Consider the following 26,069-nt stretch of genomic DNA (forward strand, 5'->3'; position numbering starts at 1 on the left):
GACACTGCAACTGTGTCATTTGAATTATTTACTCCCAACATCCCCAGCAAGGCATGTTGGTGTCTTTCTCCCCATTTCACAAGTAGAGAAATTAGGGCAGAGCCAGCATCAGAATTCGGGAGAAACAGTGTGGCCTGGCTTCTAATTCTGGCTCCCCCATTTGCCTGCTGATTGAACTTGGTCAAGTCACTTAGCTTCTTTTTGCCTCAGCTTCCTAATCTCCCCCCTAATTCCCTAATGGGGATTCAATACTTTTTTTTTTTTACTATGGTATTTGTTAAGCACTTATGTGCCAGGCACTATACTGAGCGCTGGGGTGGATAGGAGCTAATCAGGTTGGACACGGTCCATGTCCCACATGGGACTCACAGTCTTAATCGCCATTTTACAGATGAGGTAACTGAGGTACAGAGAAATGGAGTGACTTGCCCAAAGTAACACAGCAGACAAGTGGCAGAGCTGGCACTAGAACCCAAGTCATTCTGACTCCAAGGCTCATGCTCTATCCACTAGGCCTCGCTATATTCTCTATCCACTACTCTGAGACTGTGAGGTCCATTTGAGGCAGGGATGGTGTCCAATCTGATTATCTTGTATCTACCCAATGCTTGACCCAGGATAAGAGTTAAAAAAATACTATTATTGTTATTATTATTATTATTGTCATCATTATTATTAGTGTTACTTGAGTCCCCAGATAATAATAATATTGATAATAATGGTATTTAGTGCTTACTATGTACTACCGGAAAGAGCACGGGCTTTGGAGTCAGAGGTCATGTGTTCAAATCCCAGCTCTGCCAATTGTCAGCTGTGTGACTTTGGGCAAGTCACTTAACTTCTCGGTGCCTCAGTTACCTCATCTGTAAAATGGGGATGAAGACTGTGAGCCCCCTGTGGGGCAACCTGATCACCTTGTAACCTCCCCAGCACTTAGGACAGTGTTCTGCACATAGAAAGCGCTTAATAAATGCCATTATTATTATTATTATTATTACTAAACTCTGGGGTGGGCACATGCTAATCATCTTGGGCATATTTCCTGTCCCACACGGGAACTCATGGTCTCAATCCCCATTTTACAGATGAAGTAACTGAGGTACAGAGAAGTGAAGTGACTTGCCCAATGTCACACAGCAGACAAGTGGCAGAGCTGAGATAAGAACCCATGACCTTCAGACTCCCATGCTCAGGCCCATGCTCTTTCCACAGCATCATGCCGCTTCGAAGTGAAACATGATCTAAGTGATCATGATCTAAGATCTAAGTGAAATATGGGGAACCTCATACCTGCTTCCTCCTTCCCTACCCATTTCCATCAACTGTTAAACAATTCTGGAAACCTCAGGGATGGGGTGGGAGCCCCCTCCATTGGTGGTTGTGAGGGATCTGGGCTGCTCCCGTGCTTCTGTCTGATCCGGTTCCCTCTGCTCAGCCGCAGGATGTGCTCTGTAGCCACGCAATGGACCACGGTCCCCTTCACCGAGTCCTACAGACAGCCCGTCTACCAGCCCTACCTCACCACCTGCGAGGGCCACAGGGCCTGCAGCACCTACAGGTGAGGACCACTCCCCTTCCTACCTGCCCCAGAAAGTTGTCAGACAATCTGTCAGACAGACAGTTGGTTTGCCTGTCTCTTGCTCCTGGTATTCAGCCCCGGCTCCCAGCCCTACAGCACTTCTGTACATAGCTGTAATTTATTTAGCATTTATTTACTTAGTCTTGTTGTCTATCTCCCGCTCTAGACTGTAAGCTCACTGTGGACAAGGAATGTGTCTGTTTATTGTTGTATTGTACTTTGCCAAGTGCTTAGTATAATGCTTTGTATACAGTAAGCACTCAATAACTACAATTGAATGAATGAATGAATGAATGAATGGAGGACAGTTGGCCAGCCAACTAGATAGCCAGTCAGCTAGTCAGACAACCAGTCACCCAGTCTGCTAGCCAGACAGCCAGGCAGTCAGCCTGTCATTCACCCTGACAGACAGACTGACAGCCAACCACACAGTCAGACACTCAATCAGATAGTTATCCAGTTTGGAACTCAACAGCAGTCAGTCAGACCCTCAGTTAGCCAGTCAGTCAGTCAGCGGTAGTTACTGAGCTTCCCGGCTGCTATCAGCTTAGAACCAGCTCAAACTCTTCCAGCAAATGGAGGGGAGGGCAGACCCAGGGTGGAGACTGAGGGTTGCCTTGGGGCTCCTCAGAGAGTTAGCCTCCCGGCTGTGGGGAAAACCTGCTCCCCTGTGAGCATTTGACACATCCATTCTCACTCGATTCCCAGCCAGCACGTCCTTGGCAGAGGGATGCCATGAAGTCACAAGGTGGCGAGCGGAGCCCCCAGCATGGCTCGGTCAGCTTGGCTTCCTGCTCCGGTGGGCAGGGCCCAGGGAAACTGGAAGGGGGTCTCGCCTTCCCACTCCCACCCTTATTCTCGGGGAGCCTCCTTAGCCTGAGCAGGCTCCATAGTTCAGAAGGCTCTTGGCCCTGGGAACCCTCCAGAAGACTGCAGTGCTGCTGATGCAGGCATTATTATTATTATGGTATTGGTTAAGTACTTACTATGTGCCAGGCACTGTACTAAGCTCTGGGGTAGATATATATGTATAGATATATATACATATATATTGCCAACTTGTACTTCCCAAGCACTTAGTACAGTGCTCTGCACACAGTAAGTGCTCAATAAATATGATTGAATGAATGAATATAAGCTATTTAGGTTGGACATAGTCCCTGTCACATGTGGGGCTCACGGTCTCAATCCCCATTTTACAGATCTGAAGCCTCATTGTTTAATAGCTCCAAACCACTTCTGAGAGAATGCCAGCCTGTCATCAGGAGCTGGGGGAGTGGGAGGGAAACATGGCGGGCATTACAGAGAACTGGTTCATTGGGATTTATCTTCCCTCCTCCCCTTCAACTATTTCTGGAAACCTTGTCCACAGAACCATCTATAGGACGGCCTACCGCCAAGCCTCCAAGAAGCTCTCCCAGCCGCTGTTCTCCTGCTGCCCTGGCTGGAGAAGGAGCAGCAGTGTCCCCTTCAGCTGTACTAGAGGTAAGTTGAGGGCGGGCTGCTGAATTTGCTGCCAGCAGGGATGTGCGAGGGGGGATGTCTTGCCAGTGACCTCTCTCCCACGTCCTGCCTCTGGTCTGGAACACCCTCCCTCTTCTTATCCATTGGATGATCATTCTCCCCACCTTCGAAGTCTTATTAAAGACACATCTCCAAGAGGCCTTCCCTGACTAGACCCTCATTTCCTCTTCTCTCACCCTCTTCTGTGTCACTCTTGCACTTGGATTTGCACCCTTTATTCAGTCCTCCCTCAGCACTTATGTACATTATCCATAATTTATTTATTTAGATTAATGTCTGTCTCCCCCTTTCACTATGGGGCAAGGAACATATCTACCAACTCTATTATATTGTAAGCTCCCAAGCAATTAGTACAGTGCTCTGCTCACAATAAGCGCTCAATAAATATGATTGATTGATTGATGACAAGAGGTAGGATGCTGCAAAGGAGGGTGAAGTGTCTCCCTTCCAGGAGAGAGCACAACCAGTATCGGCTTTGTTTCTGGGATCTGAAACTTCCAGTAGGGCCTGGGTCTGCCAAACATGGGATTTCAGCATTTGCCCCCAAAACCTTCTCTTTTGGCTCTGGCTTCCAGCAGCCTGGGCTTTTGGCCAGAGGTTTGCAGTGGGTTGAATACCAGTTTCCAAAACCAGTTTCTCTCTCAATCTGTAATCTCATATCTGCCCCTGCCTTCTACCATCTCCACCTGGCTGTCCCTTCGGTACCTCTAGCTCAACATGTCCAAAACTGAACCCTTCATCTTTCCAACCAAACCTCTTCTCCCCCGAACTTCCCCATCCCAGTTTATAATACCAACCTACCTGACTCCAAAGCCCACAGCCTTGGCATCATCCAGTCTTCTTTTTCGACTCACATATTGTCTGTCACTAAATCGTACAGGTTTTTCCTTCACATTCCTTGATCTAATCTGCACCATGCTGGTCTAAGAACTTGTCATATGTTGACTTGACTTCTGTATCAGGCTCCCCACTGGCCTCCCTACCTCCAACCTTTCCCATTTCCAGACTGTATTTCACGCTGTTGTTCAGAGCATCTTTTTTAAATGTTATTTGTTAAGCACTTATTATGTGCCAGGCAGTGAACTAAATGCTAACCAAGTTGGACACAGTTGGCTTACAGTCTTAAATTAATGTCTGTCTCCCCTTCTAGACTGTAAACTTGTTGTGGGCAGCAAATGTGTCTGCTAACTCTATTGTATTGTACTTGCCCAAGTGCTTAATACAGTGCATAGTGAGCACTTAATTAATGTCATTGATTAACCCCTATTTTACCCCTTTTTTCTCAAACATTATCTTGCTTTCATCTTCACTCTATCCAAAAACCTTCAATGATTGCCCAGTCCTCTTCTCATCAAACTGTAACTCCTGACCATGGGCTTTAAGACATTCCACCACCTCAGTCCTACTTATCTATCCACTATCTTCTTCTACAATATCTCAGCTCTCTCGTGCTGTTCGTCCCAAGCCCACCTTCACACTGGGTCTTGTTCGCATCTCTCCCGCCTCTGACCTCATGATCACATTCTCCTTCCTGCCTAGATCTTGCACCTTTAAGTCCACCAGACCTCAGTTCTGCTACCCTCCAAAGATCATTTGAAATCCCCACCTCCTTCAGAAGGTTTTCCCCAATTAATTCTCCTTCTCCCATGTTGTAATGCTTCAGCATTTTTGCAGTCAGTTGTACTTTTGTACATTTCACTTTATATACGCTACCATTTGTTCACGTCTTCCTGCAGCCTGCAAATTACTATGTCTGCCCCCTCTATTAAAACATAAGCTCCTTGCAGGCAGACATAGGGTCTCCTTCATCTATTGAACTCTCCTGAGAGTTTATTACAATACTCTGCATAGAGCAGGCATTCAATAGATACTTTTGATTGGTTAATTGAAAAACCCCAGGTTTGCAGGGCCAGCAGGTTCCACCCTTGAGAGCAGAAGGGCAGAGGGTCCAATGAGTAGCTGGGCCTGGATCGTGCTTCCCCAATCTCAGTAGCTGTCTGATTTCCAGGCCAGTTGAGACAGTAGTGCTTCTTTCCTTCAGTCCCAGGAGGATCTTCCCTGCTCCCTTCCTTCCGTAACCCTCGGCCAACAGCAGGAGGCCCCCAGTACATTAACTGGTATCTCCTGCAAGCTCGCTGTGGGCAGGGAATGTGTCTGTTTATTGCTATATTGTGCTCTCTCAAGTGCTTAGTACAGAGCTTTGCACAGAGTAAGTGCTCAATAAATATGATGAATCTCCTCTTGGTTGCAGCAATTTGTCACCTGCCTTGTCAAAATGGAGGGCGCTGTGCCAGACCCGGAAGATGTGACTGCCCCGTGGGGTGGCAAGGGGATGCCTGCCAGACCGGTAAGAGCCTTGGAATTGTCAGGCTGCCCTGCCGGGCTCAGGATGGGTGGACCGGGGGCCTGCAGAATCCGTGGGAGCTCTGGTCCTGCCTGGCAGCAGGGACCTTGAGCTAGAAAGGGTTCCTGCCCCATCCAGCCTCACTACCCCTTGGCCAACACCCGCTCAGGCTTCCGGAGTGGTTGCTGTTCAGATCTATGGACATTCTGGGTGACACAAGGGCAGGCTGGCTCATCAAACCTGATAGGCACTTCTAGCACCCCAACTCAGGGAGACTCTATTACTCTCTGGTCTGCTGTGGCCCTCTGCCAGTGCCTCCTCCACTTTGCCCCCCAAGGCCAGCCACTCCACCTCCCATTATCTCACCCCACCCTGCTCTCACCACCGGTTCCAGATGTGGACGAGTGCGCCGGGGACCATCACGGCTGCCCTCAGCGCTGTGTCAACATGGCAGGGAGCTACCGCTGTGACTGCTGGGAAGGCTACCTACTTTCCGTGGATGGGAAACTCTGCCAGCTCGTGGGATCTCCTCCCTGCCCCAGTGGCCCGGCCCCCACCACCCCCGGGGGACACCCATCAGGTAACCAAAGGAACCTTCTGCAGCAGTTCCTCAGGCAGGAAGAGTGAACTAGACCCTCCCCAGGCAGCCTGGTGGGTCAGGGTCGGTCTTACAGAGAAGGAGGATGGCCGGGGGGAGTTCCGGTCAATGGCAGCCTTTCGGATTCCTCCAGCTTCCCCTCTTGGAAGCCGAATGAAGCATCGGTGACAGCTGGCAACTGCCCATTATTACTTTTGGTACGCGCTGTGACGCTTCAAACTCGTACCGTGAGTAATAATGCGTGGTTGGTAGCGCTGGCAGCGCCGGAGACGGACCCGGGCCTGGACTCTCCCTCTCATCACCAGCGTTCGGAGGATGCCAGGTGCGGGGAGCCTGGGGCCTAGGTCCCTGGGACTGTGAGGGCCCAAAGAGGAGAGGGTGGAGGGGAGGCTCAGCAAGCTCCCCCTGGGGCCAAGGAAAGAGCAGAGTTGGGGCAGAGATGGGACTTGGAACCCTGGGCCTTGAACTGGCTGGCTGTAGTAGAAGCAGCAGTAGTAGTAGTAATAGCAGCAACAGTATAAACAGTAGCGGTAATAGTAGTAGTAGCAGCAGAAGCAACACTCTAAGCAATAGTAGTGGTAGTAGTTTTATTATCAGCAACATTATAAGCAGTAGCAGAGGTAATAGCAGCAACAGTAGAAGCAGTAGGAGTAGAAGCAGTAGTTGTAGCAGCAGCAGCAGTTGTAAAAGTAGCAGCAGTAGTAGTGGGAGGACTATTAATAATAATAATAATAACTATGGTATTTATTAAGTGCTTACTATGTGCCTGGCACTGTCCTAAGTGCTGGAACAGAAACAAGTAAATTGGATTGGACACGGTCCCTGTTCCACATGGGGCTCAGTCTTAATCCCCATTTTATAGATGAAGTACCTGAGTTCCAGAGAAGTGAAGTGACTTGCCCAAGGTCACATAGGAGCCAAGCAGCAAAGCCAGAATTAGAACCCAGGTCCTTCTGACTCCCAGGCCTGGGCTCTATCCAGTAGGCCACTCTAAGCACTGATTTTGTGCAGAGCACTGTAACAAGTGCTGGGAAAGAATATACTTGCAGGAGTTATAATAATAATAATAATAATGGCATTTGTTAAGTGCTTACTATTTGCGAAGCACTGTTCTAAGCACTGGGGGGCTACAAGGTGATCAGGTTGTCCCACGTGGGGCTCACAGTCTTCATCCCCATTTTACAGATGAGGTAACTGAGTCTCAGAGAAGTTAAGTGACTTGCCCAAGGTCACACAGCAGACATGTGGTGGAGTCGGGATTAGAACCCATGACCTCTGACTCCCAAGGCCCTGCTCTTTCCACTGAGCCACGCTGCTTCTCTCAGTCTTAGCTCCATTCCCTCCTCCATCAGCGACTCCCCACCGCCCTCTCCAGTTGTTGGGGTGGGGGTGGGGGACTGAAGGGGACAGGGCAAGTGACCCCCTCCCGATATTAGCCCTTCTGGCCCTGTGGCCACCTGCTGCTGCTCTGTGCCACTGTGAGTCTTGCCCCTTGAGGCCCCCTAGTAGCCAGGATTGACTCAGCCGTAGGTAGCTCTGTCCCGTTAACTCCAGGGCAGTAGATGGGGGATCAGGTCTTGGGGGAAAGAGGGAAACCCAGATAACAAGATAAAAAATTAGGGGAGGGGAGAGTTGGTCTAAACGATCCAGGTAAGCTTGCAACAGGGATCAAAGTCCTCAGAGAAGAGCCCAGAATAGTGCTGGCTCTTCACTTCCATTGCATTTTAGGGCCTGGTGGTAGAGGGCAGCCCATGTTCTCTGGTTTCTCACTACTTGTCTCACTCACTTAGAGGCTCTCTCTCTGTCTCTCCTTCTCTCTTCTGATATCTCTCTGTGTCTAATAATAATAATAATAATGATAGCACTTATTAAGCGTTTACTATGTGCAAAGCACTGTTCTAAGTGCTGGGGAGGTTACAAGGTGATCAGGTTGTCCCACGGGGGGCTCACAGTCTTAATCCCCATTTTACAGATGAGGTAACTGAGGCACAGAGAAATTAAGCGACTTGCCCAAAGTCACACAGCTGGCAATTGGCAGAGCCGGGATTTGTTGAACCCATGACCTCTGATTCCAAAGCCCGTGCTCTTTCCACTGAGCCACGCTGTTCTGTCTCCCTCTTTCTCTGTCTCTATTTCACCCTATGTCACGGTCTCTCTACTAGGAGCCTCTGATGTGATGAAGGATGAGGTACAGGAACTGAGAAGTCGGGTGGCAGTGTTGGAGCAGGTGAGTGGCCCTCTGCCCTCCATGGCAGGCTTGGAATGGGTGGGAAAGGAAAACATCTGGAAGGGCCATTTGGCCGGTTGGGGCCAGGTACGGTCAGTTACCAAACTCTCCCTGAATGATGCCTCCCTCTGCCCTACCTCAGGGGAGGCTGCACTTCACAGATGGGTACACTGAGGCTATTCTACCCAGAGCAAACCAGCTACTAATTGCAAAACTTCCAGGAGATCTCTGGGTGCTGGGTTGGTGCTCCCAAAACTTCAAGAATGTTTTATGAGGCGAATGTTTTCCTGCAGTTTAGCACAGCCAAGTTGTGGATGTGGAATAGAGAGAGCCTTGTGTAAGGTGCACCCTCCTGCAGTACTCCAAACAGGGTGGGAATCTACCTGATTGAAAGTGCCTGGCCCAAGGGTTCCAGTGTTTCTTTTCTTCTCTTTTTATCCCATTACCAGCCCGCGTGGACTGAGGCAATTGCGCTTAGAAGCTTCAGGGTGGCAGCCGGATCTGGGGAGAAAGCTGAGAGGGGAACAGCCAGAAATGGAAGCAGTGTGACCCAGGGGAAAGAACACAGGCCTGGGATTCAGAAGACCTGGGTTTTAATCCTGGTCCTGGCAATTGCCTGCTGTGTGACCTTGGGCAAGTCACTTCACTTCTCTGTGCCTCAGTTTCTTCCTCTGTACTTCCTCCTACTTAGACTTTGAGCCCCCTGAGGGACAGGGACTGTGTTCAACCTGATTATCTTATATCTACCCTAGTACTTAGTGCCTGGCACATAGTAAGCACTTAACATGTACCATAAAAAATGATGAAGATGTTCAATCAGCGGATGTGTTGCTGGCTTCAGACTTCCTGGGGCAGACTTAGCGGGGAACTAAGAAGTTCCTTACCCAACTGTCTTTCCCATTTCCAGAATGATTCCTAGGGCTAAGTGGGCACTTAATGTAAGCTCTTTGTGGGCAGGGAATGTGTTTACCAACTCTGTTGTATTGTACTTTCCCTAGTGCTTAGTACAGTGCTTTGCATACAGTAAGCACTGAAAAAATGCCACTAACTGATTGAGGAATGTCACGGTGATATTTGTTAAGCAATTACTAGGGGCCAATATCACTGGGGTAGAAACAATTTAAAAAGATAGGAGACATGGAGATCTTTCTAAATTGCGGGGCGGGAAACAGGTATTAGATCCCCATTTTACAGATGAGGAAATCGAGGCACAGAAAGTTAAGTGACTTGCCAAAGGTCTAATAATAGGCAAGCAGCAGAGCCAGGATTAAAACCCAGTTCTTCTGATCCTCGGGCCCATGCTCTTTCCATTAGGCCACTCTGGTCTCTAATGCCAAGGGCAGACTCAGATTCCAAAAACTTTTCCTATAAGAAAATGATCTTTCCCAAACGGGCTTAAGCTGTGCAGACTCAGGCTTCAGGCTCTAGGAGACGCTGGGCTCAGAGAGTTCAATCTTCTTTCTTAAGGTCACCTGGCACCTCGGTGGCTGGACTAATCAAAGATCTTAAGCCTTTGACTCCCAGGAGAGCACTCTGCTCCTTGTAAATTGTTAAAAATCCTCAAGTGAGTCCAAGCCACCCTACTGGGGAGATGCTTATAAAGTGCTTTAATGCTCACCAGTAACTTGGGCCTCTTGGGAGCAGAGGATGCATATAAATGATGGGCTAATTTTTTCTCCCTCCCCTTTCTATTTCCCCTCCCTCTCCTCTCTGTCCCCTGCCTGGGGGAATCTGGCACAGTCAGTTAAGCAGGTGTCAGTTTATTTGCCAAAAGCTTATGCTAATATTTGGACTAAGTGGTCTCAGCTTCCTCCAACTGCAGATCAATTTAATTGGAATAGTGAGGGAGCTTCCAAGCCCCATATGGAGTGCGGCTGCACAATCGTGTTTTAATTAGAAGGACAACTGCAAGAAAATCCAAGTCAATGCCATCAGTAAACCATCAGTAAATACTTTCTTTAATCTTTCCCTTCCAATGTCTCTTGAGAGCCCAGAAGTGGGACTGACAGGGCCAGCTGACTTTCTCTGGACAAATAATAATAATAGTAATTGCGGCATTTGTTAAGATCTTACTATGTGCTATACGAAGCTCTTGGGGGGTAATTCAAGCAAATCGGGCTGGATATAGTCCCTGTCCCACATGGAGCTCACAGTCTCAATCCCCATTTTACAGATGAGGTAACTGAGGCATGGAGAAGTGAAGTGACTTGCCGAAGTTTACACAGCAGACAACTGGCAGAGACAGGATTAGAACCCATGACCTTCTGACTCTCAGGCTAGTGCTCTACCCACTAGGCCATGCTGTGCCCCAGCTACTCTGGGTATTATCATGTGGGAGCAAATCTTGCCTACAGCAGGTTCGCTCGGCTCCTCCTTTACTCCAAGACTCCTGGAGGCATGAGGGGTGTGCTGTGGGCGTCTGCCCCCAGGGCCACTCCTGGCCCTGTGCGGCCAGGGACAGTCCAGCATGGAGGGAGACCTGCCCGATCTGACTGAAGCCCATTCCCTTCTCTTTCAGAAACTGCAGTTGGCCTTGGCACCGATACACAGCCTCCTCCCTCCCACGCTGGATGCCGGGGCTCCCGACCACACCAGCCTGCTCACCCACTCCTTCCAGCAGCTGGACCGGATTGACTCGCTGAGCGAGCAGATCTCTTTCCTGGAGGAGCGTCTTGAGACCTGTAAGTGCCCTGTGCCAGGGCCAGAGAGGGCTCAGCTGTGGTTGGGCAGGGGCATCTTGGGTTGCAACTAGATCTGCTTTCCAGTTAGACTCCTCTCAGTGACACTTTAGCCACTGCCCACCACCACCCTCCTGGGCGGCCTGGTTCATACTACAGCTGGCTTTCAGAAGCCTGAGATAATAGGGGACTGGATGGAAGATCAGTGAAATCCATATTTGCAACTAGGTTCTTCCCTCCCCTGATCTTTGACTAGTGCTGTTAACAGAGAGTCAGGTGGGCTGATTTGGCTTTCAGGTCTGTCCTTTCCTCTGCCTGCCCTCTGAGGTGGATGGGAGCAGCTTGCAAGCCTAAGAGCAGCTGGGTCACCATCCATGGGAGACTGTTGGGGGTATAATCAGGCCGGTAACCTAGATCTGGTGGAAAGCAGCAGGGTCTGGAGGCAAAAGCACAGCAGTGAGAGTCAGGAAACCTGGGTTCTAATCCCAGGTCTGCCACTTCCCTGCTGTATGACATTGGACTAGTCACCTTCTCTGGGCCTCTACTTCCTCAGATTCCTGTAAAATGGGTATAAAATATCTGTAGGCACATCAACAAATACCACAATTATTATTACATGAGTTCAGCTGTCCTAACTGGTGATGTAGACATGGCCCCGGGGTTTTCCATTTTTACAGTGTCTGAAGGGCAGGACTAAATACTACTGGGCCTCATGATGCTTGGGTCTCCCCTGCCAGATGAGGTTCTGCAGAGCATTTCATCTGGCCCTTTGAGGGGAGTGAAGTGGGGAACCAGCCCTAGTGTCTGGCTTGTTTGCCCTGACTTGGGTTCTCCATCCTCAGGAGAGATCAATTTCTCTTTGCTCAGCAAATGCAGACTTAATGCAGCCACTTTGAGTGCCCTACAGTTAAGTGCTAAATGATGGCAGGGAGTTATCAGATGCTTCAGCCCAGGACAAGAGCTTTGAAATGAACATGGCAGTCTCTGGTCCCCCCCACAGACTTTGTCCCTGAGTAATCAGCCAGTGGAGGGGAAATAGGGGAGTGGTGGATTGTTCCAGAGGGTGCCTAGGAGGTTGACTACTACCTGATCTCACTTGTAAACCACTAGTAATATTAATGGTACTTGTTAAGCTCTTACTATGTGCCAAGCACTGTTCTAAGTGCTGGGGTAAATACAAGGTAATCAGGTTGGATATAGTCCCTGTCCCTCGTGGTTCACAGTCTTAATCCCCATTTTACATATGTGGTAACTGAGGCCCGAGAAGTTAAAGTGACTTACCCAAGATCACAGAGCAGACAAGTGGTGGAGCTGGGATTAAAATAATAATAATAATAATAATAATGTTGGTATTTGTTAAACACTTACTATGTGCCAAGCACTGTACTAAGCACTGGGGTGGTTACAAGCAAATCAGATTGAACACAGTCCCTGTCCCTTATGGGGCTCACAGTCTCAATCCCCATTTTCCAGATGAGGCAACTGAGGCACAGAGCAGTTAAGTGGCTTGCCCAAAGGCTCACAGCTGACAAGTGGCAGAGCTGGGATTAGAACCCATGACCTCTGACTCCCAAGCGTGGGATCTTCCCACTAAGCCAAGCTGCTGTTAAAACCCAGGTCCTCAGTCTCCCAGGCCCATGCTCTATCCACTAAGCCACCTAATTCTGCTCTTTCCACTGCTGGGTCAGGTTGTTTCCAGGCACCTGGGGGACTGGCACTCTCTCTCATTCTGCAGCTGGCTTTTTTAGCAATGAAGTGGCAGCTCAAGACCCAGGGCAAGCCCCTTGTGAAAGCCAAAAAGCTCACGGGGTAGGGTTGGAGGGAAGAAGCAGGACTGAGAGCCCAGGGTCTGTACAGCTGCCCAAGGGGTGCAAGGGGGCAGTTGGAACTGGCCAGGACCACCCAGATCTTCAGGACTCTTGGGTGAGCTGGGAGGCTCCGAGAGTGGAATCAAAATGTAACACCTATTGGCATTCTCGGGATCACTTGGTCAGTTCTCCATACCAAAACTCACAGAGGATGGGAGGTTTTTTTTACGGAATTACCCATGTAAAGGCCTCCACTTGCTTTGGCCATGGAGACATAGCAGGGGGCAGACTGTATTCTGGAATATCTGGAGATTCAGGAATCTGAGAAAGGTCTATTAAACCTCCTTAGAGACTGAGAAGTGGTTGGTGCCCCAGGCAGCTAGATCCATCATTCTACTGTCTCTGTGTGGTGGGATGACTGACGTCAAACTGAGAGAGAGCAGGTGAAACTGGCCTCTTTGTTCTCTTCTTCCCCAAATCCAAGAAAATGGGCCCAGGCCCCAGAAACCTGGTGCCCCACTAAGGAGGAGCTTCCAAAGGGTAGCATCCTGGCCAGGTGGATAGAGCACAGGGCTTGGAGTCAGAGGACCTGGGTTCTCATCCCAGCTCTGACCTAGGTTCTCATCCCAGTTCCATCACTTGTCTGCTGTGTGACCTTCAGCAAGTCATTTAACTTTGCTGTGTCTGTTACCTTATCTGTATAACGGGGATTAAATCCTCCCCATTCTGACTTAGACTGTGAGTCCCATGTGGGACAGGGATTGTGTTCAGCCTGATTAGCTTGTACCTATCCTAGCACTTCATACAGTGCCTGGTACATAATAAGCACTTAACAAGTACTATAAAAAAAAATAAGATGGGGAGAAGGGCATGGGAGGAGGGAGAAACTCCGTGGTGATGGAAACAGACCTCCCTCCTTCTCACAGAGTTGGAGAGCAGCCAGCAGATCCAGCAACTTCAATGGGAGCTGCTGATGCAGATTGTGGGTAGAGGAGGCCCCCATCCTCTCCCTACCCACCCCTCTGACTCCAACTTCTTCCCCCTGCATATGATGGCAGACAAGCTCTGCAGTACAACTCCCCACCGGTCCAGGTGATGCCTGGGCTGGAAGAGGGCAGGAAACACAAGTCTGTCCCTAGGTGGCTGTACTAAAACATTTGTGGGAAAGATGTTGAAGTGGAAATAAGTTAGGAGAGGTTCTGAGTTTCAATTCATTGCAGCTCAGGAGCCACCTTCCTCCAGAAAGCCCTCCCTGATTGATTCCACCCATTCTCCAGCCAGCTTACGTCATGTATGATCCACTTGTTCCTCATTGTTCACGCTTGCAACTATTATCCTTGTGAGGGCATAGGCAGATTGATTGTTTGCATGTGGGCCTCAGTTTCCCTTTCAATCTGGAAACATCTTGAGGGGGAAGTCATCTTCTGCTAAGGGTTTGGGGTACAACTAGGGTGACCACTGACCCCTCTCCCTGCCTCCCCCCCCTGCCCCCAACACCTGCACACAGAGCAAGGGACAGATCTGCTGAAGATTGGACTGCCCTATATGGGAACAAGATGATTGGTCACCCTATGTGCAGGATAAAGAATTTGACAAATATTTGTTGTCTGACTGCCCCTTCTTTCCTTGGAAAATGGAGTTTCACTGCTGATCTTAGTCCCTTCTGGGGTCAAGCTGTACAGCCTGGGAAAACTTCTTTCCCTTCTAACTAACAAGATGGAAGAGGTTCGAAGAGTCTCTGCCAGCTGTTTTAAAATTTTGGTGTCAAAGACCCCTTTCCCAAGGAACGAGGGGTGGTCTCTGCCTTTGAAAGGAAGGAATAGGGCCAAAGTGCTGTGGGAAAAAGGGCTTTCAGGGCTCAAGATGCAGCAATATCAGCAGCCATAGAAAACTTTATTGAAACCACCATTTATTTTAGTCTTAATATACTTCAGGCAAAAGTTCAGAGTTACTCAGATATATCCCATCACAGGGAATGGCGTATGTGCATCAGCCAAGGGTGGGACATGTGATTTCTGTCGAGAATCATTAGGATGGACCCAACAGTGATAATAATAATAATAATAATTGTAGTATTTGTTAAGTACTATGTGGTAGATACAAGGAAATTGGGTTGGACTCAGTCCCTGTTCCAGGAGGGGCTCACAGTCTTAATCCCTATTTTACAGATGAGGGAACTGCAGCCCTGAGGAGTCAAGTGACTGGCCCAAGGTCACACAGCAGACAAGTGGAGGAGCTGGATTAGAACCCAGGTCCTTCTGACTCCTGACTCTGTCTCCTGACTCTAACTATGAGCTCTGGATTCCATGGCCCTGGGATAGACTTGCCTAGCCTGGGGATGACTGTTGGGGAATTCAGAGGTGGGGGTGCCCACGCCCCATCTACAGTAACCAGGACCTGGAGGTGGAGAAGACGAGGGGACCTGGAAACTCAGACACTTTGCCCAGAGCCCACTCACTTCTCTGCTACTTCCCTGTGCCATTTAGGTTCATGCAAGAACAAGCTGTGAAGACATCACTACCAAATGGATGGCCTCCACCAGCAGAGCTCACCATTCCCCACTTCAAGAGGCCAGGACTACCTGGCGTGATTTTTTTTCCAGAGCTAGTTTGGGCCAAAGGTCCAGTTCAGGGACGATGCCAGTCTCTTGCTCTGTGTAGAAATCACCACCCTCAGGCAGGCTTCCCCAGCTCACACCCCACGAAGCCAGATCATGGATTCAACCTGCGGGCCAGCGTTCATCACTTCCGGTACTTCGTGTCCTCCGCTTGCTGCCTATACTCCCACTTCCAGGGCCTTCCTCCCTTTCCCCATCCGCTCCCAGGGAGCCTGCGATAGCGCCAAGGAGTTGTTCAGAAGGCCTCTTCCAGCCCCGAGGGTGGCCAGAAGTCACCTGGTGCTGCTCCAGGGCTTGGCACCTCCTCGGACAGCAACCCAGGCTCCGCCCTGACCTCCTGTCAGCATCAATTTAGAGCCGTGCCCCAACCCTGTACTTAGTTGACCAGGCAGCAGCCCTGAGAGGCAATGACTGAGGTACTCCACCTCTCCCCCATCCTGACTTCCTTCTGCTTTGATCAAGGGGCCCCAGCTGGCTGCTGGGCCCTGGGGCGAGGAAGACACGGAGCAGGCCACTAACCTTCCACCAGACTAGCTGACCCGTCTAGACAAAACCAGCGAGACTGAAGGTACGACAGGGTCGCTTCGACTCCCATCAGATTTGGAAGTGTGTGCTGCTTGTTACTGCTGTGTCTCATCCAGCCCTTGTATAAAACCAAATAATTAAATTCCAGACACAGAAACTATTATGAGGGTTGAGGTGTGCAGTCTGTCTGATGGCAGTGTGGATCTGGGCATCACTCTGCTGAGCCCTAGCAAGACCTGGGTTCCAGTATTGGAGAAGTAGCGTGGCCTAAGGTAAAAAGCAGAAAGGTGAGACCTAATCCTTTCTCTACCTTTCACCTCTGTATGACCTTGGGCAAATAATAACAATGGTGGTTTCTGTTAAGCAATTACTACATATCAAGCACTGTACTAAGCACTCTTTTAGACTGTGAGCCCACTGTTGGGTAGGGACTGTATATGTTGCCAACTTGTACTTCCCAAGCGCTTAGTACAGTGCTCTGCATACAGTAAGCGCTCAATAAATAAGATCGATTGATTGGAGTAGATACACCATAATCAGGTCCTACATAGGGCTTACAGTCTAAGTAGGAGGGAGGAAAAAAGTGTGAATTCTCATTTTGTAGATGAGGGAACTGAGGCACAGAGAAGTGACTTACCCAAGGCAAGTGGCAGAGCCAAGATCAGAACCCAGGTCCTCTGACCCTCAGGCTCTTTCCACTAAGCCACGCTGCTTTTTAACTGTGCCTGTTTTCTCAACTGTAAAATGGGAATTTGGTACCCAGTCTCCCTCCCCTTTAGAATGTGAGCCACTGGTGAAGCTCTGATCTGCTTATCTTGTATCTACCCCACCACTTAGTACAGTGCTTGTCACATAAGTGCTTAAATACAATTACCACCATGATTACAGTGTCAGGTGTGCTAGTTCCTACAGGCACAAATTGATTTAAATTGAAAAACATGTTTCTCTTTAACCTGTGAGGGGTCTGGTGGGGCAGGGGGGAATAACATCCAAGGATTTTAGGGGACTTGTAATTTGAACCATGAATCTATTTTCACTGTGCCTGCCCCACCTTGGAAAAGGTCGTAAATATTTCAAATTAGGCTCAGCGCTGTTGTCTCTCTACCTCACTGCCAGTAGGTGGGGCACTATTCACTTACTGTGCCAACCTCATTATCTTTTTTTTTTTTAATGGCATTTATTAAGCGCTTACTATGTGCAGAGCACTGTTCTAAGCGCTGGATTATCTTGCATCAACCAGTGCTTGGCACGTAGTTAGATCTTAATACTATTATTATTAATTATCATCATCATTTGTTATTGCAATCCCAGGCAGGTTCTCTTCAGGAAGGGGCAAAAATGGGTCCGAAGAAGCGAGGTTAAAGGAATTGAACTTCATTTAGAAAAAGTCAAGGTCCGAGTAAGTGACCGGTTCATCACCGTTATGATTGTGGTTTTGGTTAATCAGTCATTTGCTGAGTGCTTACTGTGTGCAGTGCACTGTACTAAACACTTGGGAGAGTACAATAAAACTGAGGTGATAGACGTGTTTCCTGCCCATAGGAGCCTATGTGCCAAGAACCAGAGTAGCTACAATTCAATCACAGCTACAGGCCCTGCCTTAGTGGTGGAGGGAGAACAAATATTGACTCCCCATTTTATAGCTGAGGAAGCCACCGTCCACAGAAATTAAGTGATTTAGCCAGGACACACAGCAGGTAAGCAGTGGAGCCAAGATTAGAACCCAGATCTACTGACTCCTGGTCCTGGGCCCTTTAATAATAATAACGATAGCATTTATTAAGTGCTTACTATGTGCAAAGCACTGTTCTAAGCACTGGGGAGATTACATGGTGGTCAGGTTGGCCCATAGGGGGCTCACAGGCTTCATCCCCATTTTACAGACGAGGGAACTGAGGCCCAGAGAAGTGAAGTGACTTGCCCAAAGTCACACAGCTGACATTTGGCGGAGCTGGGATTTGAACCCATGACCTCTGACTCCAAAGCCCAGGCTCTTTCCACTGAGCCACGCTGCTTCTCCTTACATCACTCTGCTTCTTGTCTAATGAAAGGGATTTTATGGGGAGGATGCTGACCAGATGTTCCCCCTGTTCTCAAAGGACTGAATCAAAAATGCAACTGGATAGATGCTGGGTGGATGACCAGGAAATTAGAATGATTCAAAAGGTGGTAGAATCCCCCCCAGAGACAGCTCTTTAAGAAAGAGTTGTGTGACCTTGGGTAAGTCACTTCACTTTTCTGTACCTTAGTTACCTATTCTGTAAAATGGGGATTAAGACTGTGAGCCCCATGTGGGAAGCAGCATGGCTTAGTGGATACAGCACAGGCCTTGGATTTAGAGAGACCTGGGTTCTAATCCCTGTTCTGCTAGGTCTGCTGTGTGACCTTCAGCAAGTCACTTAACTTCTCTGGGCCTGTTACCTCATCTGTAAAATGGGGATCAACAGTGTGAGTCCCATGTGGGACAAGGACCAGGGGTCCAACCTGATTAACTTGTATCTACCCCAGCATTTAGAACACCAAGCACTTAAGTAACACTTTTTTTATTATTACATGGACTGTGTCCAACCTGATTAGGTTGTATCTACCTCTCTGCTTAGTTTGGTGTTTGGTAGTAAGTGCTGTAAGGGCATATAGTAAGGGCTTAGCAAATTCCATAAAGAAAACAACATTGGTCCTGGATGGTGGTTTTATGCCTGCCTTGAGGCAGTAGGCTGGATTTGCTGAACTTATGCCCTTTAATCAATCAGTGGTATTTATTGAATGCTTACTCTGTACAGAGGATTGTGCTAAGTGCTTGGGAAGATACAATGGAATAGAGTCCTTCCAGCTCTTGAGTTTGGGGGAAAAAATATCAGAGAAGTTATTTAAAACTCTAAGATGAATGCATGAGTCAGCAGAGCAGTCCTCTCAGGCAGTTTCTCTAACTTACAGGGTATTAAAATCCACAAACATAGTTAAACTGGGATTTCCTATTCCCAACTCACAAGCCCTTTACCCTGAATTAACTCTTAAGGGGTCATTTTGTTATTAATACCCATTGATTTTTTTTTTAAGTACAGCAATCTGTGGGACTTGCTTTTCTGCTTTGACACCCAGTAGCCATAAGCCTGTTGTATCAGAGAAACTCATCCCATTGCCACTGCTAACAAGCAAGGGGTTTCTGTATTGATACCAGGTAAAAAGAACTAAAAGGCAAATAGCCCTTTCAGGAGCAAAGGCTAGAAAACATGGGAGGTTGGAGACATCACAAGAAGGAATTTACATTTAAATAAGTTTGCAATTATACCAAAACTGGCAGCATCTGTTAATTAAAAGAAGGCTAAAGCACAAATGGAGAGAATGACCATCTTACAGTTTGGATACGCTGTTGCAAGCTCAATGCATGATCTCATTGATCTCCCTTCCAGCACTCAGCATGGACCAGTGGCGTAAGTTATTGCTATAAACAGTGACTTGGAATAGTGAAGCCTGCTGCTGATTAGAGGAGAGGCAGAGACAGGGAGAGAAGGAGAGAAACAGTGAAAAGTGGATCTGGCTTTTGTCCTCTCATCCTTAGCCAAACCCAGCTGACAGGGCCCAAGTAATAAGGGAATCTAAGTAGAAGGCATAGGAGGGCAGTGGACTCTCCTCTCTCCAATTAGGACTGCAGTGATTAGGTAACTTGGCCCAGAAGAAATAACCTGTTTTGTCCATTTACACTGACAAAGGTGAGAACGTTTGTATACAGGCATGAGCTCAGGTCATAATCTGTGAAGGGAGTGAAGTGTCATACAGCCCACTTTGGTTCTCCATACTAACAGCCATGGTATTTAAGTGCTTACTCTGTGCCAAGCAGTATACTAAGCACTGGAGTAGATACAAGATAATGAGGCCCAGCAGTCCCTGTCCAAAATGGGGCTCACAGTCTAGGAGGGCTGGAAAAGAGGTATTCCATTTTACCTTATAAAATCTCTATTTTACAAGGTAATTGGTCACACAGCAAGCAAGTATTGGAGCTGGGATTAGAACCCAGGACTCCCAGGCCTGAGTTCTTTCCCTTGGGCCCTGCTGTGAAATGATATTTAGACACTGTAGACAGGGCATCTTGAGCTGCTCCTCACATTTCTCCTTTCCCCAGCTACAGCCAGAGCTATCCATCCAACAACCTGACTTTAGCAGGCCAAGGCTACCAACACTCTTGTACCCCTCAGCAAACGGCTCTAGGCTGAATCTCAAAGGTCTGGCTAGGATCGATGATGATGATCGAACCAGATCCTGCCCAGAAGGCTGGTGGACACCAAGGGCAGGTGGCAATGCTAGCCAATCCTGAGCCTTGGTAGCCAACTTGCCCCAGCTGAATTATTTTACAGGTTTGCTGTTCCAGATACAGAAAGACACCCAACTTTCAGGGTACAGAAATTCATTTTCATGCCAGGAGGAGCCCAGCAGAGAATCTAAAGACTAGGTGGTTAGGAAGGGGAATCAGGGCTTCCAGTTAACCCCTCATGGGCATGCAAAGGAATTATATTTCACTGACCTGTTTAATAATAATAATGATGGCATTTATTAAGCGCTTACTATGTGCAAAGCACTGTTCTAAGCGCTGAGGAGGTTGCCCGTTGTTGGATAGGGACTGCCTCTATATGTTGGCAACTTGTACTTCCCAAGCACTTAGTACAGTGCTCAGCACACATTAAGCTCTCAATAAATACGATTGAGTGAATGCATGAATATTATACTCTCCCAAGCACTTGCTACAGTGCTCTGCACACAGGAAGAGCTCAGTAAATATGATCGACTGATCCCAGCTCTGCCACATGTCTGCTGTGTGACCTTAGGCAAGTCACTTCACTGAGCCAGTTACCTCATCTGTAAAATGGGGATTAAGACTGGGAGCCCCACGTGGGACAACCTGCTCACATTATATCCCCCCCAGCGCTTAGAACAGTGCTTTGCACATAGTAAGTGCTTAAGAAATGCCATCATTATTATTATTATTACAAGGTGATCAGCTTGTCCCATGGGGGGCTCAGAGTCTTAATCCCCATTTTACAGATGAAGAACTGAGGCACAGAGAAGTTAAGTGACTTGCCCAAAGTCACACAGCTGATAATTGGCAGAGCCAGCATTTGAACCCATGAACTCTGACTCCAAAGCCCATGCTCTTTCCACTGAGCCGCGCTGCTTCTCAGCCATGCTGCTTCTCAACAAAACTGTTTGTTTTATGGTACTTGTTGAGCACTTGGTGTCAAACACTGTTCTAAGCAGTGGGATAGGTACAAGTTAATTAGGTTGGATACAGTCCTTGTCCTGAATGAGGTTCACAGTACAAGAGGGAGAACAGTTATTGAATCTCCATTTTACATTTGAGGAAACTGAGGTACGGAGAAGTTAAGTGACTTGCCCAAGGATATGCAGAAAGCAACTGGCAGAACTGGAATTAGAATACAATTCCTCTGACTCCCATGCAGCAAGCTGGAAAGATCACGGCAGGTTCTGCCGCCTCCACCCTCATTTCCTGGACAAAGAATGATAAGGAACATTTATCTCAAATTTTCCATGACTGAGATGGCTTTACCTCCAAGCAGACTACCACACGGGGCATTATTTAATTCCTTTATAAAAAAAATTGTACAAGTTTGATCAAATATACATTTTTAACAGAACTAAAACTCAATAGAAGGCAGCTGCCTTAGTATGTCCAGAGGCACTTTTCCAGAAGAAGCACTCAGATTCGTTTTTACAGCAAACACTTTCAGCCCATCTTTGGCCAAACAGCCCCTCTGCAGGCTCCCGTTCCCACCCACCCACTGTCCCTTTCTCCAGGCTAGGAGCAGATTTCCCACCAGGAGCTTCACGATGTAATTTACCTCCTTGTTCACTAAGGAAAAGGGATTCCAGATATCTGCCAACCCACTTCCAAGCCTATTTGCAAAAGTGCTAATTTCAGCATAATATGGATTGGAGCGCGCACACACACACACCCCCCTTCCACCCATTCTCCAAGTTCAAATCAACTGAGCATGCCCACAATGACATACATTTTCTGTCTTATCTGTAAACACTGATAAGGAGGGGGAACTTTGAACACATGGCTTTTTCTCTGGAAGTGCTGGGAGTCAAAAAGAGAAGGCTACCCAGAGCTCTGGGGCGGGGGCAGGGAGAGGATAGAGGAAGGAAGCTCGAATCCCAGCCCCATTAGTGACCCTGCCTCACCTCTCCTGACCCCATAATGGCTGCAAACCCTGCTTTTGGGCCATCTCTTCAATCACTAACATGAGCCTTGGTTGCCTGGCAACCTCAGCTTCTGGGGACTCAGCCTGAGGACCAACAGGCAGCGGCTAGATCAATAAGGTTTAGGGCTACTTCCTTTCACCCCAGCAGCCGATAAGGCATCCAGCGAAGGTCAAGTGGCTTATTCCATAGCTGTGCTCTCTACCTCCCCTGGTCACTGGATTTGGCATGGAAGCTGACTGCCAACCCTAACCATTTATTTAAGGTAATTCCTCTCTTTCTCCACCCCTACACCTATCTCATTTCAGACTGACTCTCCCCCACCCTCACCACCACCCCTGCCCCCCACCCCCACCATACACACTGCACTCTAGTAGGCAAACCTTCCATGATTTGGGGAGGGGAGAGGTTTTCTCTCCATTTCCTCTCACCACTATCCCTTAGCCCTGTTCCTTTACCCTTTGTATGGGCCCTGCCTCAGTCTCTCCTGAAAATTCCCACCAGGTTGTGGATGAGCTCTTGTGATATCAAAGTTCACTCCCTTCCCACAAGATTGCGGGGGGGGTGGGGGTGGGTGGGAGGGGGGGGAGGTTAGTCTGGCATCTAGCCTGTGCCAGCTGCCAGAAAGGGGGACAAGTGACAAGGATGCCCAAGGACTGGTGCATACCTCCCCTCTTGGGTGCTCACAGGACAGGGTCTGTTTACCCACCAGAATGCCTCACTGCCTGCGTGCCTGAAAGAACAGTGCGTGCAGGGGCCTAAATTTAGCCCTCTGAAGCACAACCCCCAGCCCATCCCCCACTCTGGTTAGCTGGGTGGTCTGACTCCACGTAGCGGGCTAGCCAGCTGGGAGGTGGCTGCAGGGAGGAGGCAGTTCAGGGCCATGGCTAGGAGAGAGGAAGAGGAAGGCACAATAAGCGTCCATTAATGCTCCCCAGTCTTCTGAGCAAGACGCAGTTTTCTGATTGATCAACAGTTCCAGAGCTGTGGTTATAACACCTAGAACCCCAGGACGGGAGCATGAGGCCAGGAGGCTCTGTTTATGCCATCGTTTGTGCTGGAGGTGTAGTGGGGGTGAAAGACAGACAGACAGACACACACACCTTCTTTCCATTCACCTGGAATGGGCCTTGCCCTTAGAGAGAAATGCTGCCTCAATGTGGGCGGTGGGCTGGGAGGGATGGGGGTCCACCACCTGGGCTTCCTCACAGAGGCAAAGATGGAGCCCCGGAGGGAACGTCTCAGCATCCAAAGACCCCAGAGGAAGGAAATTGGGGGTGTGAGGAGAATGGGACCTTTGTGAGACACAGGACAGAGCTGGCCGACGGCAGCGTCAAATCCTTCCATCTGGGGAGGATCGGCTTCCATTAACAGAACCGTGGGAGGCCAGAGGAAGACACTTGCCTTGATGGAGGTGGGGTACTTGGTGAGAGTGGGAGGGGCTAAGGAGCTAGCCCTTAACATTTGGTGACCCAGAGAAGCCCCTGCTCTCAGCCCCCAACCCCCACAACCATCCTGCCCTACTTCCCTTATACATGGGCCTAGGCTACTGTGCTGGGGCAGAGGTGGTCCCATGGGCCCCATTGGCCTTGTTCGGGAAATCGGATAGTCTGAGAAAGCTCTCCCGCATGATGGAGTGGCACCTCTCCATGAGCTCAGGCACGTTCTCCGCTGTCATCTCTTTGGTCTCGATGGGATCGAGGACTTCAACCTTGATCTTTCCTGCAGGGGGAGGGAGAGGAGAGAGGAAGCAAGTCAGTGTACTGATGGGGGCGGGATAAATTAAAAACACAAGGGATAAGCAGTACTGCACAAGCTGGGGCACCTGCTTGGCTCCTCTATCTGCCCTGCCATCTGCTTAAGGTAAGCAAGGAGGTAGTAGTGTCAGATTCCCACTCCCCGACTGTCAGCACATCCATGGCCATTTTATTTTGGGCACTACAGACTGGCAATGCGGTCATTAACTAGGGATCCTCTAACAGTTTATAAAGTTAGAGAACCCGCGTTGCTTATTCAATCGTTCATTCATTTGTATTTATTGAGTGCTTATTGTGTGCTTAGTGGTTACAGCACAGGTCTGAGAGTCTAGAGACTCTGGGTTCTAATCCCAGTTCCACCATGTCTGCTGTGTGACCTAGGGAAAGTCATTTCACTTTTCTGGGCCTCAGTTACCTCATCTGTAAAATGGCGATTAAGACTGTGAGCCCCATATGGGACAGAGGCTGTGTCCACCCTGATCAATCTGAATCTACCCCAGTACTTAAAACGGTGCTTGACACAGAGTAAGTGCTTAATAAGTACCATAATTATTATTTTTCTTAAAGTTTGCAGCTGCAGCGGGAAAGTAGATTCCTGGGATGAACAGAAGGATGGATGTGTGTGTGTGTGCATATGTATATATATATATATATATATATATATATATATATATATATACACACACACATATATATACGCACACACACACGCACACACACACGGGAGGAAAGGGACAAGGGAAATTGTCCCTTGAAAAAGGGACATGAATAGGGCCCTCTCTACTGCACATGCTGATTTTTGCCTCTGCTCAGGTAAGCCAGAGGACGACAAGAAACTGGACATAGCTCCAGACCATCCCAAGCACCTCCTCCTTACCCATCCCATGGCCATACCAAACAAGGATGGGTAAGCAAAAGGGGAGCTTTTCTCCCCTCAGTCTTCCTGCCCACCCACCTGCCCAGCATTCTCAGTCAGTTCTCGGGGCCAGGTCTTGTTTCTCTCTGGGTGCTCTTCTAGGAGGTATGCAAGCTCTCTCTCACACAGTGTCCCCTTGGGGCTGACCATGCCAGGGCCGGGCAGGAAAACTCAAGTTTCAAATCCTGCCCAGCCCACAGGTTGGCCCACCCTGACAGCCCCGACACCAGCCAAATCTGATTCTGGTAATGTCCAGTCCGCAGACCCAAGCATAATACCCGATTCTCCCACTGAAGGTTTGCAGGGAGAGGCTGGGCTGAGAGCCGTGCCAGCTGGAAAGGAGAGCAGCCAATAAATCTGACCGAAATGAGAGGGCAGGAACGGTAGCCTTGTCACTTCTTCCAAAACTGCTCCAGGCATGCACGCACGCACACCCCACTTCCCTCTGGTTTCATCACAGGGACTGGACTATTGCTACGGAAGACTGGGGAGGTGGCTCCATACACAGAAGGAACCATTACAGGGAAGCAGCATGGCCTAGCAGATAGAGCATAGGCCTGGGAATCAGAAGGACCTGGGTTCAAAACCCAGATCTGCCACTTGTCTTCTGTGTGACCTTGGGCAAGTCACTTAATTTCTCTGTGCCTCAGTTACCTTATCTATAAAAATGGAGATTAAGCCCCATGTGGGACCGGGACTTTGTCCAACCTGATTAGCTTGTATCTACTCCAATGCATAGAACAATGCTTAACACATAGTAAGCACTTAAATACCATCGTCATCATTAGAGGCAATCTCCCTCTCTCCCTATGTGCACTGTATTAAATGCTTGGTACACTATACTAAGCACTTGGGAGAGTTCAGTACAAAAGAATTAGCACACATTCCTTGCCCATAATGAGTTTACAGTCTATAGGGGGAGAGTACTAAAAATCCTAAGGTTTGCCCTTTCTAGTCAGCCCTTTACCCCTCTCAGGGCAGCACCTGGAGAATTTCCAGTACTCTACCAGTCTCAACTTTGGGAGGGAGAGTCAGGCAGAGGCCTACCCATTCCATTCCTAGCTTGGGTCAGAGACAACAGCAGAAAAATAATAATAATGATAATTGTGGTATTTGTTAAGCGCTTACTATGTGCCAAGCACTGTTCTTAGCTCTGAAAAGACAAGACTCAGCTCTCTGCAGTCCAAGAGCCATCGGTGGTACAATCCAGCAGAGAGGCCCAACCTCTCCATTCACAACCTCTGAATACCAGCATCACTGAAGCTGGCAGCTCCCACCCA

At 48.7% G+C, this 26,069-nt stretch overlaps 2 protein-coding genes across 3 annotated transcripts in view; one reads left to right on the forward strand and one right to left on the reverse strand.

The window, feature by feature from the left end:
* The window catches only part of EGFL7 (EGF like domain multiple 7), a 38,967-nt gene extending 22,906 nt beyond the window's left edge, over window positions 1-16,061 (forward strand). Inside the window, exons 4-10 of one of the 2 annotated variants that reach the window (XM_038745337.1) lie at window positions 1,436-1,558; window positions 2,952-3,064; window positions 5,355-5,450; window positions 5,842-6,027; window positions 8,208-8,272; window positions 10,791-10,953; window positions 15,245-16,061. In XM_038745337.1, the coding sequence (XP_038601265.1) occupies window positions 1,436-1,558; window positions 2,952-3,064; window positions 5,355-5,450; window positions 5,842-6,027; window positions 8,208-8,272; window positions 10,791-10,953; window positions 15,245-15,267 (769 nt within the window). In that variant the 3' untranslated portion in view covers window positions 15,268-16,061. The remainder of the gene's footprint in view (window positions 1-1,435; window positions 1,559-2,951; window positions 3,065-5,354; window positions 5,451-5,841; window positions 6,028-8,207; window positions 8,273-10,790; window positions 10,954-15,244) is intronic. The other variant, XM_038745338.1, reaches the window with a different exon arrangement.
* A 6,652-nt stretch (window positions 16,062-22,713) lies between these two features.
* The window catches only part of AGPAT2 (1-acylglycerol-3-phosphate O-acyltransferase 2), a 31,455-nt gene continuing 28,099 nt past the window's right edge, over window positions 22,714-26,069 (reverse strand). The window contains exon 6 of the mRNA XM_038745069.1: window positions 22,714-23,838. Coding sequence (XP_038600997.1) covers window positions 23,663-23,838 — 176 coding nt within the window. The 3' untranslated portion in view covers window positions 22,714-23,662. The remainder of the gene's footprint in view (window positions 23,839-26,069) is intronic.

The sequence above is a fragment of the Tachyglossus aculeatus genome, chromosome 4 (assembly GCF_015852505.1).
Source record: "Tachyglossus aculeatus isolate mTacAcu1 chromosome 4, mTacAcu1.pri, whole genome shotgun sequence".
Lineage (NCBI taxonomy): Eukaryota > Metazoa > Chordata > Mammalia > Monotremata > Tachyglossidae > Tachyglossus > Tachyglossus aculeatus.